This window comes from Mustela erminea, chromosome 3 (assembly GCF_009829155.1).
Source record: "Mustela erminea isolate mMusErm1 chromosome 3, mMusErm1.Pri, whole genome shotgun sequence".
Classification (NCBI taxonomy): Eukaryota; Metazoa; Chordata; class Mammalia; order Carnivora; family Mustelidae; genus Mustela; species Mustela erminea.
The window spans coordinates 50,460,983-50,482,010 of record NC_045616.1 but is presented as its reverse complement, the minus strand read 5'-3'; the positions used below and the strand labels follow the sequence as shown (position 1 = coordinate 50,482,010).

General features: G+C 38.0%; 1 protein-coding gene across 3 annotated transcripts in view; it reads left to right on the top strand.

The window, feature by feature from the left end:
* The window catches only part of ADGRV1 (adhesion G protein-coupled receptor V1), a 541,343-nt gene that overhangs the window by 186,237 nt on the left and 334,078 nt on the right, over window positions 1-21,028 (top strand). For all 3 annotated transcript variants that reach the window (XM_032335763.1, XM_032335762.1, XM_032335765.1), the window contains 4 exons: window positions 2,296-2,535; window positions 4,080-4,229; window positions 5,306-5,779; window positions 15,205-15,348. In XM_032335763.1, the coding sequence (XP_032191654.1) occupies window positions 2,296-2,535; window positions 4,080-4,229; window positions 5,306-5,779; window positions 15,205-15,348 (1,008 nt within the window). The remainder of the gene's footprint in view (window positions 1-2,295; window positions 2,536-4,079; window positions 4,230-5,305; window positions 5,780-15,204; window positions 15,349-21,028) is intronic.

Sequence of the window (21,028 nt, the reverse complement as noted above, 5' to 3'; positions counted from 1 at the left end):
GGTCATGATCCCAGGGTCCTGGGATAGAGCCCCGCATGGGGCTCTCAGCTCAGCGGGGAGCCTGCTTCCCCCGCTCTCTCTGCCTGCCTCTCTGCTTACTTGTGATCTTTGTCAAATAAATAAATAAAATCTTTAAAATAAAAAAAATTAAAAAAATTTTGATGGCTTGAGTATAGAGTTGGATTTTCTTATTCTTCAAATATATGTTTATTTATTTATAATCAACAATATTTATTAATTACTCACTGGGTATAAAGTAGCTGACAAGTCCTGTGAATTCCATAAGAATATATATGAGACATTGCTGTCATCAGGAACTCTTGAAAGCAAGTTAGAAAGGAGATGAAATGAAATGAAGAATTCTGATAAAAGGTTCAAGTATTTTTTCGGTGCTTTTCGAATGCCAGACCCTCTTCTGGGCACTGAGAATACACTGATGAATGAGACAGACCTTGTTTTCTTAGGGTTTTCAGAACAGTAAACAGATAAATTTAAAATATATATGTGTGTGATAACACTTAAGCGATCTACAGGGATATCAGATCCAGAAACACAATCATGAGTCAGCTATCGACTACTCTAGATGGTGACATTGTGATATTTAAGCCGAAAGCTAGATACTGAGACATGGTCATGTAATTGTTAGAGAGCTGAGCCTTTTGGCAGAAGCAGTAGACAAGCCTGGCCTGTTTCAGGTCTGAAGGGTTCCATGCAACACAAGGTCTGTTGGAGAGGTTAGTAGGTGTGTGATCACAGAGACCCTCCTAAGTCAGGCTAAAGGGTATTCTGAGTGCAAATAGGATGCCATTAGAGAGTGTGAGGCAGGGGAATGGTGCTGATGTCCCCGGGGTTGCCATTTTAAGTAGCTTACTTGTGACTGCTTGTTGGGGAAATGGAATGTCAAGAAGCCAGAGCAGAAGCAGGGAGGGCAGTTAGAAGGCTCTTGACCTCTGTCATCCAGGGCTGAGCTGACAGTGGCTAAGATGGGTGCAGATGGGATGCTGAGAAGTGAATAGATATTGAGCATCATTTGGAGGAAAAATTCACTGGGCAGTGGAGGTCGAGGCAAAGAGGAATCAAGAATAACTGCTAAAATTTTAGATGAGCACTTGGTTTAACTGTAGTGTTGTTTACTGAGATAGGCAGAAGCTTGGGGGTCGTTGTGGAATCAAGAGTTGTGTTTTGGTCTTGTTGATTTGAGATTGCGATTGGCCTTCCCAGTAGAGGGTCAAGCAGGCAGGGGGTGTGTGAGTATGGGCTGTGGGGAGGCCGGAGGCTGCTGACACATGTGGAGGTATTTGAAACCACATGACTGAAGGAGCATAGATAGGAATGTGAAGAAAACATCCGGAAGTCCTGGGCTACAAGCATTGAACTATCTGAGGAAGGAGAGCCAGCATAGAAAACTGAGATGTAAAAGCAAAGGGGAAGATATGTATCATGGAGGCCATGAAAGACGGGACGCTGTGTTTCAGGGAAAAGGAAGTGATCAGCTATGCCCAGTGCTGGTGAAAGATAAAAGAAGCAAAGACGAAGTCCCAGTGTTTTCCATGTAGATATGAAAAGTATATAATTTTATATTATAGAAATACTTAAAAATGCATTTATTATACAATTTTGTTTCTTATAATGATTTATGAAAATGTATGTTCATTTTATACCAGAAATTTATTTGTGTATATTCAGAAGAGATTGCACACCCAGCAGATTTTTCTTGTGGTTTTATTGTCTTATTCAAATAGGTTTTGATTAACAGAGACTATGCATACAGCAAGACAGTGTTGTACTCATTTTTAAAAGTTTATATTTCTCTAATATGTCTATTATATTACAATATAAATATACATATCTAAATATGTATATTTAAAATGGGTGCTTATTTTTCTGTGGTGATGACCAGTGATCAGGTATTCATATTTTTCTTTATTATCTATGAAAACTCATATTCTGTTAGTATGTAGTTTATATTTGCAAATATTAGTATTTTTAAAAAGATATGAGGAATTCTCTGGAGCTATCCTAGAATAATTCTCATTTACATATACATGTATATAAGATATATAATTTTTTTTCTAATACTACATATCCTGCAAAGTAATTCTTTGTTTAAAATTGTTTCTGTCTGGGGCACCCGGCTGGCTCAGTCAGTAGAGCATGCGACTCTCGATCTTGGGGTTGTGAGTTTGAGCCCCAGTTTGGGTGTACAGATTACTTTTTAAAAAATCTTAAATAAATAGATAGATACAAATGAAATAAAATTGATCATCTCTATTAAAAACACAAACTACTCTGCAGGTGAACTGGGTGATTTTAGGACCCAATTCTCAGGAAGCCTTACCACCACAGAACAGAGACATTGCGGACCCAGTGAGTGGATCCTTCTATTTTGAGGATGGAGAAAGTGGTGTGAGAACTATCACTCTGACAGTCTATCCTCATGAAGACATCGAAGTTGAAAAGATATTCATTATTAAACTTGAACTTGTGAAAGGAGAAGCTAAATTAGACTCCAGAGCTAAAGATATTACATTAACAGTAAGTCTGACTTTATTTTTCCCACAAAATTTTGGAGTAATGGATTTATCAGAATATGCATTTTACATTTGTTGAAACTCCATGAGCTTAAGATTAATTCAAACTTATAAAGCCAGATGAAGTCCTAATAATTCCTATGGGCCAGACTTCTTTGTTATTATATTAGTTTATTACATAGCTTGATTATTGGTAATTAGTTTATAAAGGGCTCTTGTATAGTGATAAATACTTTCCACTCAGAAAATTTGGTGTTTTGTGAATATTTTTGCACTTTCAGACAGAAGCTATTTGTTATATTGTCCCATACGTTGAATACCTTTGCCATGAAAGTACATGAAAGTTATTAACTCAATCACTAATTAGATTGTTGGAAGGTAGAATAGTATTTGTTTAATTATCACAATGATGTTTTGGATCAAATCTGAATGTTTGGTGTGAATGAACAATTCAGTCTAACAGGGGTAAATATTGCTGAGGACCAGGATATGAAAACAATGTAGAGAGGTGCTCTTTTTTTTTAAGTTTGGAAAATTCTCTAGTCTTGGGTCCCTATCAGTCAGATTTCTCCAGAAAAACAGAGAGAAAAAGAGAGAGAGAGAGAAAGAAAGAAAGAAATTTTTATTTTAAAAATTGGCTCATGTGGGGGTGCCCAGGTGGCTCAGTCGTTAAGCGTCTGCCATAGGCTCAGGTCATGATCCCAGGCTCCTGGGATGAAGCCCCGCATCGAGCTACCTGCTTAGCGGGAAGCCTGCTTCTCCCCTCCCACGCCTCCTGCTTCTGTTCCCTCGCTCACTGTGTGTCTCTCTCTGTCAAATAAATAAATAAAATCTTAAAAAAAAAAAATTTGGCTCACGTGTTTGTGAAGGTTGGCAAGTCCAAAATCTATAGAACAGGCTAGTAGGCAGGAATCTCAGAAAAAGACTTACGGTTGAGATGATGAGTTTGAATTTTGTGGGATAGGCTGGCAGACTGGAAACTCAAGCAGAATTCCTGAATTGCAGTTTTGAGGCCAAATTCCTTTTTCTCTGGGAAACCTGTGGTGTTTGCTCTTAAGGCCTTCAACTGATTGGATGAGGCCCACTCACAGTATCAAGGGTAATCTCTGACTTAAAGTTATCAGTCAACTGATTATACTATAAATCAGTCAACTGATTATAAGTAGTAATTACATCTACAAAATACCTTCACAACTACACTTAGACTAGTGTTTGACTAAACAATTAGCCCTGGTTAAGTAAAGCAAATATGAGGCACATCAAGTGAAATTCAGGCTTGAAGTAATATCCTTTTGAGAACCTACAAATTAAAGTTTTCTAGACACTTACTCCCATTATTGTTAGAGAATATGAACCTACTTGTTTTAGATGACAGTGTACTAAAGAAGCTTTTGAAAAATCAAGTTTCTAGGCAAATTATATATAAGTATTATTCCTGTGTTTCTTTCATTTTTTCAGCTTTTCTGTATACTGATATGTTGGATTCTGTAATTCAATCTGTAGTTGTTATATTGTGGTATTCACTCTGTTGTCTCTTTCTATTTTTAGATACAGAAGTTTGGTGATCCAAATGGGGTTGTTCAGTTTGCTCCTGAGTCTTTATCTAAGAAGACCTATTCAGAGCCGTCCGCTCTGGAAGGGCCCCTGATCATTACTTTTTTTGTCAAAAGAGTCAAGGGAATTTTAGGAGAACTTATGGTATCATTTTTCATTTGATTTTTTAAGTAGTGTAACAGTTTGCCTAACAAATGTAGCTGTGAAGAACAGAGAAACTGTGTGTTCTGGTATAAGTTTTGTAAGTGACATGAGTTTCAGACAAGTTGAGAAAGTTCATTTCCTCACCTTTGGGTTCTCTAGCCAACATGAACCTCTCTCCCTGTCTTTCTAAATCCAGCTACACTTAGACTGAAATGATCTTCCTGACACTTAATCATGAAGAGAATGACTGAACTATTTTTTGTTTTCTTGTTTGCTATAACATTTAACCTACCTGTTTAAGTCCCTCAGTGTTTTTTTGTAAATTGCTTCATATATGCTTCAGGACTTTATTTCTCAGTATAGTTTTTTTTGTTGTTGTTTACCAACTGACTTTTAAGACGTTGCATTTGCATGTATATTGACATAGAATGTCTGGAGATACTCTTGTGAATCATTGGGATAGCTATCTAACAGACCAAGGTTGTTTGCTAGCAGAACATACTTTACAAAATTTCTTTATGGATTTAACTCTTTTCCTGTATTGGAGATTAACTGATGCTTTTTCAGTGGAAACTTTATGGTTAGGAGTCTAAATATTCTTGGGAAATAATTTTTAAATTCTTCAAATCTTGTTATTAAAAGCAAACAAAAACAAATTCCAATATAAAGCAACAGACTACTCACTTTTTACCTTCAAGTATTACCCGTGGTTCAGATTTGATTACCTATCAAATATATAGGCAGACCTTTCAAATGTATTTGTGGAACTGCCATTCTAGAGTTAACTTTGCTTCACTTTATCTTTTCAAATCATGTTACTATTTGAGAAGTAGGTGAAATGAGATTTTGTAATCTTGTCCAACAAATTGCATACATAAGCCCAAAAGAGTTCATATACTTTCACAGTGCTAGTGTCATTTGTCTCTACTTTCTAAACTGTTTGGGGCATCTGGCTTTGAATATAATGAGGCACAATTAAAATTTATTTGTTGTATATTATAGAGGAAAATATAAGGAATTTTGATTCAATATACTGAATTACATAACTTTGTTGGATTTTTTCCCTTTTATTTTAGGTTTACTGGGAAATAAGCAGTGAGTTTGATATTACAGGAGACTTTCTTTCTACAAAAGGATTTTTCACTATTGCTGATGGAGAGAGTGAAGTGAGCTTTGATGTTCATTTGCTCCCCGATGATACACCTGAGATAGAAGAAGATTATGTAATCCGACTTATTTCTGTAGAGGGAGGAGCAGAACTGGCTCCAGAAAAATGCATCACATGGTTCTCTGTTTCTGCAAATGATGACCCACATGGAGTATTTGCTCTGTATTCAGATTACCAGTCAATCTTTATTGGGCAGAACCTTAGTAGATTCATCCAAATTAATGTAACTCGGCTTGCTGGAACATTTGGAGATGTTGTTGTTGGATTTAGAATCTCATCTGACCAAAAGGAGCAGCCAGTTGTTCCTGAAAATGTGGAGAGGCAACTGGTGGTCAAAGATGGGGCCCGATATAGAGTGGACATGGTGCCAGTGAGGAGTCAGGTTTGTAGCATTTCTTCCATTTCCTGATCATTCCAATATCACTCCTTCAGGAGAGCACTTGCTTATCTCATGATCAGCCTACAATCTTATTGAGATATTTAAATGTCATCATAGAAATGTGTAATAAAAAAAAAAAGAAATGTGTAATAATTATTGGATGATACATTTGCAAATTATTATTGAATTAAGTATATTAAGCATATTCCCATTTGGAGATAACATATTTTTGTCTAAACGGTAGCAGGCACTTACACATCCCTGTATTCTTAGGGATATTGACTCAATGCCCTGATAATTAATTTCTAACCTCCATTTCCTATTTTTCAAGACTGGAAGAAAGACTGAAAAACTGGGGAAAGGAGAGGTAGATTGACTTAACCAGAATATGATTGTGTTAAGTCTCATTTACAAATTAGAAGAGTTTTTAAAAAAAAAATACAGCATGCTTAAATTACATACCTTTGAATATTTTCCCATCCATATCTGTGTAACATTACCTTCTACATGCATTCAAGTTTTAATCTCTGTTAATGCACACCAGAGGACATTCTCTAGCTTTTGTGTTATTTTATAGTGAGATTTCTTTTGACAGTAAGACATGCTTTAGTGAAGATCTGATTACTCTGTTATTTTACTAAGCCCCATAGATAGGATAAAACTATTCTCACACTACACATAGGAAAACTAAAATACGTAATCTGTATTACATGGACTAACACTCTTGATCTGCCTACTCTTAGACTGTATCTTGTAGTAGGTGGCACCTGGTACATTTTGAGGAATGCTAGTCCTCTTTTCATTTCCCTGTAAACACTGAATGATATACAGTTGACCTTTGAGCAACAAGGGTTGAACTGTGCAGGTACACTTATATGCAGATTTGTGTCCGCAAATGCAGTACGGCACTACAGATGTAATTTTCCTTCTTTAAGACTTTCTTAATAACACTTTCTTTTCTCTGGCTTGCTTTATCATAAGAATACAGTAATCATATATAAGAACTTATAAAATATGTATTAATTGTTCATGTTATCAGTAAGGCTTCTGGTCAGCAGTAGGCTATTAGTAGTTAAGTTTTGGGGGCCCAAAAGTTATATGCATATTTTCTCCTTCTAATATTCCAGTCTTCAAAGAGCAATGCATTATATCCAGAACGTGAAGGGAAAAGGGAACCACTGAAAAAAATCCTACCCTTGATTTATGCCCATGTCACACCTTAGCAGCCCAGCCAGTGAACTGTTTGGGGGAAGAGCATGCCCCTAGAGGGGAGATGGGAGGCACATGCTTTAAGTTAGGACAGTGATTTATTTCTGTTTCCTTAGCACTTGATCTGTGAGTCATGTTCAGTGAATGTCACTTTAAAAAAGTGAAGATTGGGCGCCTGGGTGGCTCAGTGGATTAAGCCACTGCCTTCGGCTCAGGTCATGATCTCAGGGTCCTGGGATCGAGCTCCGCATCGGGCTCTCTGCTCAGCAGGAGCCTGCTTCCCTCTCTCTCTCTGTCTGCCTCTCAGCCTACTTGTGATCTCTCTCTCTGTCAAATAAATAAATAAATAAAAATCTTTAATAAAAATAAAAAATAAATAAAAAATAAAAAAGTGAAGATTGATTGAATGAATGAAACATCTGTTATCCTCATGTTATAAAACATTTGAAACTTCTAGGGTACATATTGTGTATGTTTGGAGGGCTATGGTGTATGTTTAAGTATATTATATTTAAAAGAAGAACAGACTCCACAAAAGTAGTTTTTTTTTTTTCAAGATTTTATTTATTTATTTGACGACAGAGATCACAAGCAGGCAGAGAGGCAGGCAGAGAAGGAGGAGGAAACAGGTGCCCCATGGAGCAGAGGGCCTGATTCGGGGCTTGATCCCAGAACCCTGGGATCATGACCTGAGCTGAAGGCAGAGGCTTTAACCTACTGAGCCACCCAGGTGCCCCCAAAGTAGTTATTTTTATATTCAATAAATATGTGTAGAGTTTTTAGTATTATTCTAGGTTATGGATAACATGGGGGCTTATCCATTATCAATAACAATGTTTCTTTTTTTTCTTTTTTTTTTTTTTAATTTATTTATTTATTTATTTATTTTATTTCCAGCATAACAGTATTCATTATTTTTGCACCACACCCTGTGCTCCATGCAATCCGTGCCCTCTATAATACCCACCACCTGGTACCCCAACCTCCCACCCCCCGTCCCTTCAAAACCCTCAGATTGTTTTTCAGAGTCCATAGTCTCTCATGGTTCACCTCCCCTTCCAATTTCCCCCAACTCCCTTCTCCACTCTAAGTCCCCATGTCCTCCATGCTATTTGTTATGCTCCACAAATAAGTGAAACCATATGATAATTGACTCTCTCTGCTTGACTTATTTCACTCAGCATAATCTCTTCCAGTGCCGTCCATGTTGCTACAAAAGTTGGGTATTCATCCTTTCTGATGGAGGCATAATACTCTATCCCCAGGGGTACAGGTCTGTGAATCACCAGGTTTACACACTTCACAGCACTCACCAAAGCACATACCCTCCCCAATGTCCATAATCCCACCCCCTTCTCCCAAACCCCCTCCCCCCAGCAACCCTCAGTTTGTTTTGTGAGATTAAAAGTCACTTATGGTTTGTCTCCCTCCCAATCCCATCTTGTTTCATTTATTCTTCTCCTACCCACTTAAGCCCCCATGTTGCATCACCACTTCCTCATATCAGGGAGATCATATGATAGTTGTCTTTCTCTGCTTGACTTATTTCGCTAAGCATGATACGCTCTAGTTCCATCCATGTTGTCGCAAATGGCAAGATTTCATTTCTTTTGATGGCTGCATAGTATTCCATTGTGTATATATACCACATCTTCTTGATCCATTCATCTGTTGATGGACATCTAGGTTCTTTCCATAGTTTGGCTATTGTGGACATTGCTGCTATAAACATTCGGGTGCATGTGCCCATTTGGATCACTACGTTTGTATCCTTAGGGTAAATACCCAATAGTGCAATTGCTGGGTCATAGGGCAGTTCTATTTTCAACATTTTGAGGAACCTCCATGCTGTTTTCCAGAGTGGCTGCACCAGCTTGCATTCCCACCAACAGTGTAGGAGGGTTCCCCTTTCTCCGCATCCTCGCCAGCATCTGTCATTTCCTGACTTGTTGATTTTAGCCATTCTGACTGGTGTGAGGTGATATCTCATTGTGGTTTTGATTTGTATTTCCCTGATGCCGAGTGATATGGAGCACTTTTTCATGTGTCTGTTGGCCATCTGGATGTCTTCTTTGCAGAAATGTCTGTTCATGTCCTCTGCCCATTTCTTGATTGGATTATTTGTTCTTTGGGTGTTGAGTTTGCTAAGTTCTTTATAGATTCTGGACACAAGTCCTTTATCTGATATGTCATTTGCAAATATCTTTTCCCATTCTGTCAGTTGTCTTTTGATTTTGTTAACTGTTTCCTTTGCTGTGCAAAAGCTTTTGATCTTGATGAAATCCCAATAGTTCATTTTTGCCCTTGCTTCCCTTGCCTTTTGCGTTGTTCCTAGGAAGATGTTGCTGCGGTTGAGGTCAAAGAGGTTGCTGCCTGTGTTCTCCTCAAGGATTTTGATGGATTCCTTTCGCACATTGAGGTCCTTCATCCATTTTGAGTCTATTTTTGTGTGTGGTGTAAGGAAATGGTCCAATTTCATTTTTCTGCATGTGTCTGTCCAATTTTCCCAGCACCATTTATTGAAGAGGCTGTCTTTATGCCATTGGACATTCTTTCCTGCTTTGTCGAAGATTAGTTGACCATAGAGTTGAGGGTCTATTTCTGGGCTCTCTATTCTGTTCCATTGATCTATGTGTCTGTTTTTGTGCCAGTACCAGGCTGTCTTGATGACGACAGCTTTGTAATAGAGCTTGAAATCCGGAATTGTGATGCCACCAACGTTGGCTTTCTTTTTCAATATCCCTTTGGCTATTCGAGGTCTTTTCTGGTTCCATATAAATTTTAGCATTATTTGTTCCATTTCTTTGAAAAAGATGGATGGTACTTTGATAGGAATTGCATTAAATGTGTAGATGGCTTTAGGTAGCATAGACATTTTCACAATATTTATTCTTCCAATCCAGGAGCATGGAACATTTTTCCATTTCTTTGTGTCTTCCTCAATTTCTTTCATGAGTACTTTATAGTTTTCTGAGTATAGATTCTGTGTCTCTTTGGTTAGGTTTATTCCTAGGTATCTTATGGTTTTGGGTGCAATTGTAAATGGGATGGACTCCTTAATTTCTCTTTCTTCTGTCTTGCTGTTGGTGTAGAGAAATGCAACTGATTTCTGTGCATTGATTTTATATCCTGATACTTTACTGAATTCCTGTATAAGTTCTAGCAGTTTTGGAGTGGAGTCTTTTGGGTTTTCCACATATAGTATCATATCATCTGCGAAGAGTGATAATTTGACTTCTTCTTTGCCGATTTGGATGCCTTTAATTTCCTTTTGTTGTCTGATTGCTGAGGCTAGGACCTCTAGTACTATGTTGAATAGCAGTGGTGATAATGGACATCCCTGCCGTGTTCCTGACCTTAGTGGAAAAGCTTTCAGTTTTTCTCCATTGAGAATGATATTTGCGGTGGGTTTTTCATAGATGGCTTTGATGATATTGAGGTATGTGCCCTCTATCCCTACACTTTGAAGAGTTTTGATCAGGAAGGGATGCTGTACTTTGTCAAATGCTTTTTCAGCATCTATTGAGAGTATCATATGGTTCTTGTTCTTTCTTTTATTGATGTGTTGTATCACACTGACTGATTTGCGGATGTTGAACCAACCTTGCAGCCCTGGAATAAATCCCACTTGGTCGTGGTGAATTATCTTTTTAATGTACTGTTGAATCCTATTGGCTAGTATTTTGTTGAGTATTTTCGCATCTGTGTTCATCAAGGATATCGGTCTGTAGATCTCTTTTTTGGTGGGATCCTTGTCTGGTTTTAGGATCAAGGTGATGCTGGCCTCATAAAATGAGTTTGGAAGTTTTCCTTCCATTTCTATTTTTTGGAACAGTTTCAGGAGAATAGGAATTAGTTCTTCTTTAAATGTTTGGTAGAATTCCCCCGGGAAGCCGTCTGGCCCTGGGCTTTTGTTTGTTTGGAGATTTTTAATGACTGTTTCAATCTCCTTACTGGTTATGGGTCTGTTCAGGCTTTCTATTTCTTCCTGGTTCAGTTGTGGTAGTTTATATGTTTCTAGGAATGCATCCATTTCTTCCAGATTGTCAAATTTATTGGCGTAGAGTTGCTCATAGTATGTTCTTATAATAGTTTGTATTTCTTTGGTGTTAGTTGTGATCTCTCCTCTTTCATTCATGATTTTATTTATTTGGGTCCTTTCTCTTTTCTTTTTGATAAGTCGGGCCAGGGGTTTATCAATTTTATTAATTCTTTCAAAGAACCAGCTCCTAGTTTCGTTGATTTGTTCTATTGTTTTTTTGGTTTCTATTTCATTGATTTCTGCTCTGATCTTTATGATTTCTCTTCTCCTGCTGGGCTTAGGGTTTCTTTCTTGTTCTTTCTCCAGCTCCTTTAGGTGTAGGGTTAGGTTGTGTACCTGAGACCTTTCTTGTTTCTTGAGAAAGGCTTGTACCGCTATATATTTTCCTCTCAGGACTGCCTTTGTTGTGTCCCACAGATTTTGAACCGTTGTATTTTCATTATCATTTGTTTCCATGATTTTTTTCAATTCTTCTTTAATTTCCCGGTTGACCCATTCATTCTTTAGAAGGATGCTGTTTAGTCTCCATGTATTTGGGTTCTTTCCAAACTTCCTTTTGTGGTTGAGTTCTAGCTTTAGAGCATTGTGGTCTGAAAATATGCAGGGAATGATCCCAATCTTTTGATACCGGTTGAGTCCTGATTTAGGACCGAGGATGTGATCTATTCTGGAGAATGTTCCATGTGCACTAGAGAAGAATGTGTATTCTGTTGCTTTGGGATGAAATATTCTGAATATATCTGTGATGTCCATCTGGTCCAGTGTGTCGTTTAAGGCCTTTATTTCCTTGCTGATCTTTTGCTTGGATGATCTGTCCATTTCAGTGAGGGGAGTGTTAAAGTCCCCTACTATTATTGTATTATTGTTGATGTGTTTCTTTGATTTTGTTATTAATTGGTTTATATAGTTGGCTGCTCCCACGTTGGGGGCATAGATATTTAAAATTGTTAAATCTTCTTGTTGGACAGACCCTTTGAGTATGATATAGTGTCCTTCCTCATCTCTTATTATAGTCTTTGGCTTAAAATCTAATTGATCTGATATAAGGATTGCCACTCCTGCTTTCTTCTGATGTCCATTAGCATGGTAAATTCTTTTCCACCCCCTCACTTTAAATCTGGAGGTGTCTTCGGGCTTAAAATGAGTTTCTTGGAGGCAACATATAGATGGGTTTTGTTTTTTTATCCATTCTGATACCCTGTGTCTTTTGACAGGGGCATTTAGCCCATTAACATTCAGGGTAACTATTGAGAGATATGAATTTAGTGCCATTGTATTGCCTGTAAGTTGACTGTTACTGTATATGGTCTCTGTTCCTTTCTGATCTACCACTTGTAGGCTCTCTCTTTGCTTAGAGGACCCCTTTCAATATTTCCTGTAGAGCTGGTTTGGTATTTGCAAATTCTTTCAGTTTTTGTTTGTCCTGGAAGCTTTTAATCTCTCCTTCTATTTTCAATGATAGCCTAGCTGGATATAGTATTCTTGGCTGCATGTTTTTCTCGTTTAGTGCTCTGAAAATATCATGCCAGCTCTTTCTGGCCTGCCAGGTCTCTGTGGATAAGTCAGCTGCCAATCTAATATTTTTACCATTGTATGTTACAGACTTCTTTTCCCGGGCTGCTTTCAGGATTTTCTCTTTGTCACTGAGACTTGTAAATTTTACTATTAGGTGACGGGGTGTGGGCCTATTCCTATTGATTTTGAGGGGCGTTCTCTGAACCTCCTGAATTTTGATGCTCGTTCCCTTTGCCATATTGGGGAAATTCTCCCCAATAATTCTCTCCAGTATACCTTCTGCTCCCCTCTCTCTTTCTTCTTCTTCTGGGATCCCAATTATTCTAATGTTGTTTCGTCTTATGGTGTCACTTATCTCTCGAATTCTCCCCTCGTGGTCCAGTAGCTGTTTGTCCCTCTTTTGCTCAGCTTCTTTATTCTCTGTCATTTGGTCTTCTATATCACTAATTCTTTCTTCTGCCTCATTTATCCTAGCAGTGAGAGCCTCCATTTTTGATTGCACTTCATTAATAGCTTTTTTGATTTCAACTTGGTTAGATTTTAGTTCTTTTATTTCTCCAGAAAGGGCTTTTATATCTCTCGAGAGGGTTTCTCTAATATCTTCCATGCCTTTTTCGAGCCCGGCTAGAACCTTGAGAATTGTCATTCTGAACTCTAGATCTGACATATTACCAATGTCTGTATTGATTAGGTCCCTAGCCTTCGGTACTGCCTCTTGTTCTTTTTTTTGTGTTGAATTTTTCCGTCTTGTCATTTTGTCCAGATAAGAGTATATGAAGGGGCAAGTAAAATACTAAAAGGGTGGCAACAACCCCAGGAAAAAATGCTTTAACCAAATTAGAAGAGATCCAAAATCGTGAGGGGGGAGAAAGGGGATAAAAAGAGGTTCAAAAAGGAAGAAAGAAAAAAAAAGAAAAAAGAAAAAAAAAAAAAAGAAAAAAGAAAAGAATTAAAAAAAAAAAAAAGGAAAACACCTAAGAAAAATGTAAAAAAGAAAAAATATATATATTAAATAAACTAGTAAAAAATCGTTAAAAAAGAAAAAGGTAACAGTTAAAACAAAAAAAAAATTTTACCCGAAGGCGAGAAAAAAAAAAAAAAATTAAAAAGAAAAAAATTAAATTAACTGCAAGACTGAAAAAAAAATCACAGGGAAAAAGCCATGAGTTCCGTGCTTGGCTTTCTCCTCCTCTGGAATTCTGCTGCTCTCCTTGGTATTGAAACCGCACTCCTTGGTAGGTGAACTTGGTCTCGGCTGGATTTCTTGTTGATCTTCTGGGGGAGGGGCCTGTTGTAGTGATTCTCAAGTGTCTTTGCCCCAGGCGGAATGACACCGCCCTTACCCGGGGCCGGGGTGAGTAATCCGCTCGGGTTTGCTTTCAGGAGCTTTTGTTCCCTGAGTGCTTTCCGTAGAGTTCCGGAGGACGGGAATACAAATGGCGGCCTCCTGGTCTCCGGCCCGGAGGAGCCGAGAGCCCAGGGCCGCACTCCTCAGTGCGCCCTCAGAGAACAGCGCCCAGTTACTCCCGTCTGCCTGACCTCCGGCCGCGCTCCGAGCTCACCGAGCCTGCGACCAGTTCAAGGTAACACCGAGCTGTGAGCTTACTGTCGGCTCTGTCTCTGTAGCCGGCTTTCCCGTTCCAATACCCGCAAGCTCTGCGACACTCAGACACCCCTGATCCTTCTGTGACCCTGCGGGACCTGAGGCCACGCTGAACCCGCGTGGGCTTCGCCCCGGTTTAGCCTCTGGAGCGATGTCCCTCAGCGGAACAGACTTTTAAAAGTCCTGATTTTGTGCGCCGTTGCTCCGCCGCTTGCCGGGAGCCGGCCCCTCCCCCCGGGGTCTATCTTCCCGTCGCTTTGGATTCACTTCTCCGCCGGTCCTACCTTTCAGAAAGTGGTTGTTTTTCTGTTTCCAGAATTGCTGTTCTTCTTCTCTTCGATCTGCCGATGGATTTTCAGGTGTTTGCAATCTTTAGATAAGCTATCTAGCTGATCTCCGGCTAGCTGAAGTAGTCTCAGCCTGCTACTTCTCTGCCATCTTGACTCCTTCTCCAATAACAATGTTTCTATTGGGAAAATGTTTTATAAATTTCAAAAAAAAATAGAGTAACATTAATTTTTAAATTCAGAGTTTCCCTTATTTATTAGATTTGAAAACTTTAAAAATTGGTAATCTAATACATTTCATTAGTAATTTTTATTTATCCAAAATGTTCAAGTAATCGGTATACCTAAATCATTATCCATTTTGAGTAAATTTCACTGGAGTATTAGTGATTCCTTAATGAAGAGGAAGAAAGTGAGTTTTGTTGCTTTTAGGAACTGACTGTTCCCCAGTGAGCGCTTTCATTCCTGTGGTACATGATTCATTCTATTCCTAACACTACTTCTGTGATTCTTACCGTTCTTGAGGCCATTTGGGCACACATGGAGAACTGACAAATTTGTGTATTTACACTCTATCACTCATCACCCCGGAGACTTCATACTGGTGGTTTGTTTTATAACCTGGGGGGGGGGGCAGGGAGAGTCATATATTGATAAAACTGTACAAAAGGATCCTAAGGCAGTGTGCTAATGACTCACGTCAAATGTCAGTATTTTTCTCTGAAAATTAATTCTTACTACTAAAACAGTCATTGATCTTGTTTGTTTAAAGGTCTTTCTATCCCTGGGCTCTAATTTCACCTTGCAACTGGTGACTGCGATGCTCATCAGTGGACGGTTCTACGGCATGCCAAAAATTCTACAGGAAGCTAAATCGGCTATCCTTCCTGTCCCTGAGAAAGCCGCCAATTCTCAGGTAATTGGTCCTGGGTGTGGAACCATCCAGGAACCACTAGAGGGCAGCATCCACAGGAAGGACTAAAGATTCTCAGACTTGAAATTTCTCAAAATTACTGTTTTAAATCAATATTAAAGTAGACATTATGAATACATTATATGAAAATAACTTGCCAAGTTTTGAAATTTTCCTTTTTGGATATTTAGAAATTTTGTATCCCATAGAATTTGAATGTAAGAATTTTTAAAATTACAGTCACTTAGAATCAAGATTTCCAGGTTTTTTAGGTTATTTTTATTGAATATTTAATATTGAAGCATTTTATACTAAATAATTAAAATTAGAACAAAACATCAGTTAATATTCCAGACTTTTTCATTTACTAACGTGATTATTTGTCTTTCGTTTTGGGGGCTCTTTTTATCACAAGTCTGTGTTGATGGAGAATAATGCTAGTGATGAGATGCTGTGACATGGTTGCCCCTAAATATTAGAATCTTCCACTAGAGTTCAGTGTGGGAAAGATTGTTTCTGAATCACTTCATAGATTCACAGGAGAGCAAAGAATAACTTGAGGGCTTTACTTTGTATGTAGGCCAGTTCTGTCAATATAGGAGCAAGACAGGGCTGTTGTCTTTGGCTCACGGCAATGTGTGTATTTTTGAGACCATGAGGAGATGACATTGCATCCTGTTCCTTCAGGCGGGAGCTCCTTCAGCTTGGTTAAGGCAGGCCTAGTCCAGTATGTGGACATGTTCTACACAATTTGTAGCCGGGGCTGGCCAGAAGCTTGTGTAACAGGGTCTCTGACCACCAAGGGCATGCTCTTCAGAAACTCCCTTATGGGCTGCTTCTCCGTAGGGAATGAATTTGCTTTGTCTCCTAAATGGAATCCATCAGCGTTAAAAATGACTGGGAAGAATAGTGATTTTTCTTTCTCCTGCACCTCATCTGTTCAAGAGGGAATGGAGGAATAGAACTTAATAATTCTTTGAAGTTTTGTTGTCATCTTTTTGCTCACAGGTTGTTATAAGAAAAGATTCCTTTCAACATGAACCATTCATTTGGCATAGCAAAATATTTCCTACTCCTTGTTCATGCACATGGTCGCAACATGTGTCGCCTCGAAGGGCAAGTTTGGGGCCAATCAGGATATATTCCTGTCCTTAGTGTATCCTCGGTACTCCTTACCAGTATGTGTGTGTGTGTGTGTGTGTGTGTGTGTGTGTGTGTGTGTGTGTGTGAGAGATAGGTGGTTAGGACACTTGCAAAGCATTATCTTAGGTTTGTTTTGTTTTGTTTTGTTTTAAATCTTAGATTTTTGACAAAGGTTTTGACAATTGCTAAGCAAAAGCCTCACTGTAATAGGGAATCTAGGCTGGTGTCAGATTCAAGTTTCATTTTTGTTTTTATTTTCTTTCTATTTTCTGTACCTCTAAAAGCTATCCTGGGGTTCCTTCTCACTCTTTTCTGTTACTTCCCATTCCAGTTTAAAATGGGGAGGATGGGGGCACCTGTGTGACTCAGTCGGTTAAGCATCTAACTCTTGGTTTCAGCTCAGGTCATGATCTTAGAGTTGTGGGATCTGATACCATGTTGGGCTCTTTGCCAGGCATGGAACTGCTTAGGATTCTCTCCCCGCCCACCCCACCTTCTCTTCTCTCCCTCTCAAAAAAAAAAAAAAAAAAGAGAGAGAGTTTAAAAAAAATAAGGAGACTGAGTCTTAGTATAGAACTGTCAGTCATATAGTATCCCGATTTAAAGATTTTAGGACCAAAAGAGGTAAACTGAGTTATTCAAATCACAGTGTGAAGCCAGAAATCTAGTTTTATTTTTACTCACTGGCTAGAACTTATTTCATCTATAAGTCACTTTTAAATCCCAGGGTTCCCTGAGAAGTTTGCCCTTAAAACAAAATCTTACTTGATATGGATTAAAAAGATGCTTATTTTAAAAAAATCTTTGGATGTTTCTGATTCTCAAAAAAAAAAAAAAATTAAATTGAATTGGAGAGCTGAAAAGAACCTTAATGGAAAATCTACTTCATGATACTCATTTTATAAATGAAGAATTTATTATTATATCTTAGGAAGATGTCAGATTTCAGTTCTAGACAAACCAGGTTCTACAAAAATCCACAAACAAGTCATATTAAAATGCCATTTTTAATCTTTTGCTTTCATAAAACCATGATTACATTTAATCTTTTTTGGATATTATAAATTCACAGTATTCCATTTTGATTAAAAAAAGCTATAAACTGTAATCAGAATTATAAAATAAAAGAAATTTCAAAGTCTCAGACATCATTTCTTAAGCATATTACTCTTCAATTGAATGTATTCTATTTTATTATTTTATTTTTTGAATAGCACCCTTATTTCTTTAATCATTCCAGAACCATTTTACATGAAGAGACATAGTAAGGAGGAATTGGCAGTTAAACAAGAATCATCTCATATATTGATAATTTATTAACAATTAATTTTCAGATTTATAAATATCTACTGCCTTTTTACCATGTTTCAAAAAATAGGCTGAATGCTGAAGGTCCAAGATGAACAGAGACATATGTTTCTTGTCCCCACAGTTTATATTTGTCTTTCTAAAAAATTTTTAAAATTAACATACTATTTGTTTCAAGGGGTATAGGTCTGTGATTCATCAGTCTTACACAATTCACAGCACTCACAATAGCACATACCCTCCCCAATGTCCATTACCCAGCCACCCCATCCTTCAGTCCCCTCCAATCCAGCAACCCTCAGTTTGTTTCCTGCAACTAAAAGTCTCATAGGTTTGTCTCCCTGTCTGGTTTCATATTGTTTCATTTTTTTCCCTCCCTTCCTCTATGATTCTCTGTCTTGTTTCTCAATTCTTCCTATCAGTGAGATCATTTGATAATTGTCTTTCTCTGTCGTGTAGCATAATACCCTCTAGTTCCATCCATGTGGTTGCAAATGGCAGGATTTCAATTTTTGATGGCTGTTTAATATTCCTTTGAGTATATATACCACATTTTCTTTATCTATTCATCTTTTGATGGATATCTAGGCTCTTTCCATAGTTTGGCTATTGTGGACATTGATGCTGTGAACATTGTGTGACATGCCCCTTCAGATCATACATTTGTATCTTTGGGGTAAATACCCAGTAGTGTAATTGCTGGGTCATAGGGTAGCTCTATTTTCAACTCTTTGAGGGACCTCCATATTGTTTTTCCAGAGTGGCTGCACCAGCTTACATTCCCATAAACAGTGTAGGAGGGTTCCCCTTTCTCTGCATCCTCACCAACATCTGTCATTTCCTGACCTGTTAATTTTGGCCATTCTGACTGGAGTGAGGTGGTATCTCATTGTGGTTTTGATTTGTGTTTCCTTGCTGCCAAGTGACGTGGAGCACTTTTTCATGTGTCTGTGGGCCATTTGGATATCTTCCTTGCAGAAATGTCTATTCATGTCTTCTGCCCATTTCTTGATTGGATTCTTTGTTCTTTGGGTGTTGAGTTGGATAAGTTCTTTATAGATTTTGGATATTAGCCCTTTATCTGATTATGTCATTTGCAAATATCTTCTCCCATTCTGTCGGTTGTCTTTTGGTTTTGTTGACTGTCTCCTTTGCTTTTGCTTTGCTTTTGATCTTGATGAAGTCTCAGTAGTTCATTTTTGCCCTTGCTTCCCTTGCCTTTGGCAATGTTTCTAGGAAGAAGTTGCTGCAGCTGAGGTCGAAGAGGTTGCTGCCTGTGTTCTCCTCAAGGATATTGATGGATTCCTGTCTCACATTGAGGTCTTTCATCCATTTTGAGTCTATTTTTGTGTGTGCTATAAGGAAATGGTCCAGTTTTATTCTTCTGCATGTGTCTGTCCAATTTTCCCAACACCATTTGTTGAGGAGACTGTCTTTTTTTCCATTGGACATTCTTTCCTGCTTTGTCAAAGATTAGTTGACCATACAGTTGAGGGTCTATTTCTGGGCTCTCTATTCTGTTCCATTGATTTATGTGTCTGCCTTTGTGCCAGTACCATACTGTTTTTTTTTTTTTTTTAAAGATTTTATTTATTTGAGAGAGAATGAGAAAGCATGAGAGGGGAGAGGATCAGAGGGAGAACTGGACTCCAGATTCATGACTTGAGCCAAAGGCAGACACTTAACCAACTGAGCCAACCAGGCACCCTAACCAATACCATATTGTCTTGATGTTTACACCATTGTAATAGAGCTTGAAGTCTGAATTGTGATGCCACCAGCTCTGGTTTTCTTTTTCAACATTCCTCTGGCTATTCCTAATCTTTTCTGGTTCCATGCAAAATTAGGATTATTTGTTCCATTTCTTTGAAAAAAGTTGATGGTAATTTGATGGGGATTGTGTTAAATGTGTAGATTGATAGGGATTGTGTTAAATGTGAAGAAATATTTGTTCTTCTAATCCATGAGCGTAGAACGTTTCTCCATTCCTTTGTGTCTTCCTAAATTTCTTTCATGAGTATTCTATAGTTTTCTGAGTATAGATTCTTTGCCTCTTTGATCAGATTTCTTTCTAGATATCTTATGGTTTGGGGTGCAGCTGTACATAGAATTGACTCCTTAATTTCTCTTTCTTCTATCTTGTTGTTGGTATATAGAAATGCAACTGATTTCTGTGCATTGATTTTATATCCTGACACTTTACTGAATTCCTGTATGAGTTCTAGCAATTTTGGGGTGGAGTCTTTTGGCTTTTCCATATAAAGAGTGAGAGTTTGATTTCTTCTTTGCCGATTCAGATGCCCTTTATTTTGTTGTTGTTGTTGTTGTTGTCTGATTGCTGAGATTAGGATTTATAGTACTATGTTGAATAGCATTAGTGATAGGTGACATCCCTGCTGTGTTCCTAACCCTGTTCCTAACCCTAGGGGAAAAACTAAGCCCCATTGAGAGTAATATTTGTTGTGGGTTTTTCATAGATGGGTTTTATGATGATATTGAGGTATGTATCCTCTATCCCTATACTGTGAAGAGTTTTAATCAAGAAAGGATGCTGTACTTTGTCAAATGCTTGCAGCCCAGGAATAAATCCCATTTGGTCGTGGTGAATAATCCTTTTAAATGTAGTCTTGGAGCCTTTTGGCTAGTATTTTGGTAAGAATTTTTACATCCTTGTTCATGAGGGATATTGGTCTATAATATATATATATATTTTTATGGTGTCTTTGTCTGGTTTGGGGATCAAGGTAATGCCAGCCTCATAAAATGAGTTTGGAAGTTTTCCTTCCGTTTCTATTTTTTTGAACAGTTCCAGAAGAATAGGGAATTTATTCTTCTTTAAATGTTTGGTAGAATTCCCCTGGGAAGCCAAATGGCCGTGGGCTCTTGTTTCTTGGGAGATTTTTGATGACTGCTTCAGTTTCCTTATAGGTTATGGGTCTGTTCAGGTTTTTTATTTCTTCCTGTTTCAGTTTTCATTTCTAGGAATTTCTTCCTGTTTCAGTTTTTATTTCTAGGAATGCATCCATTTCTTCCAGATTGTCAAATTTGCTGATGTATAGTTGCTCATAATATGTTCTTATAATTATTTGTACTTCTTTGGTGTTGGTTATGAACTGTCCCCATTCATTCATGATTTTATTAATTTGTGTCCTTTATTGTTTCTTTTTGATAAGTCTGGCCATGGGTTTATCAATCTTATTGATTCTTTCAAAGAACCAGCTCCTGGTCTCAT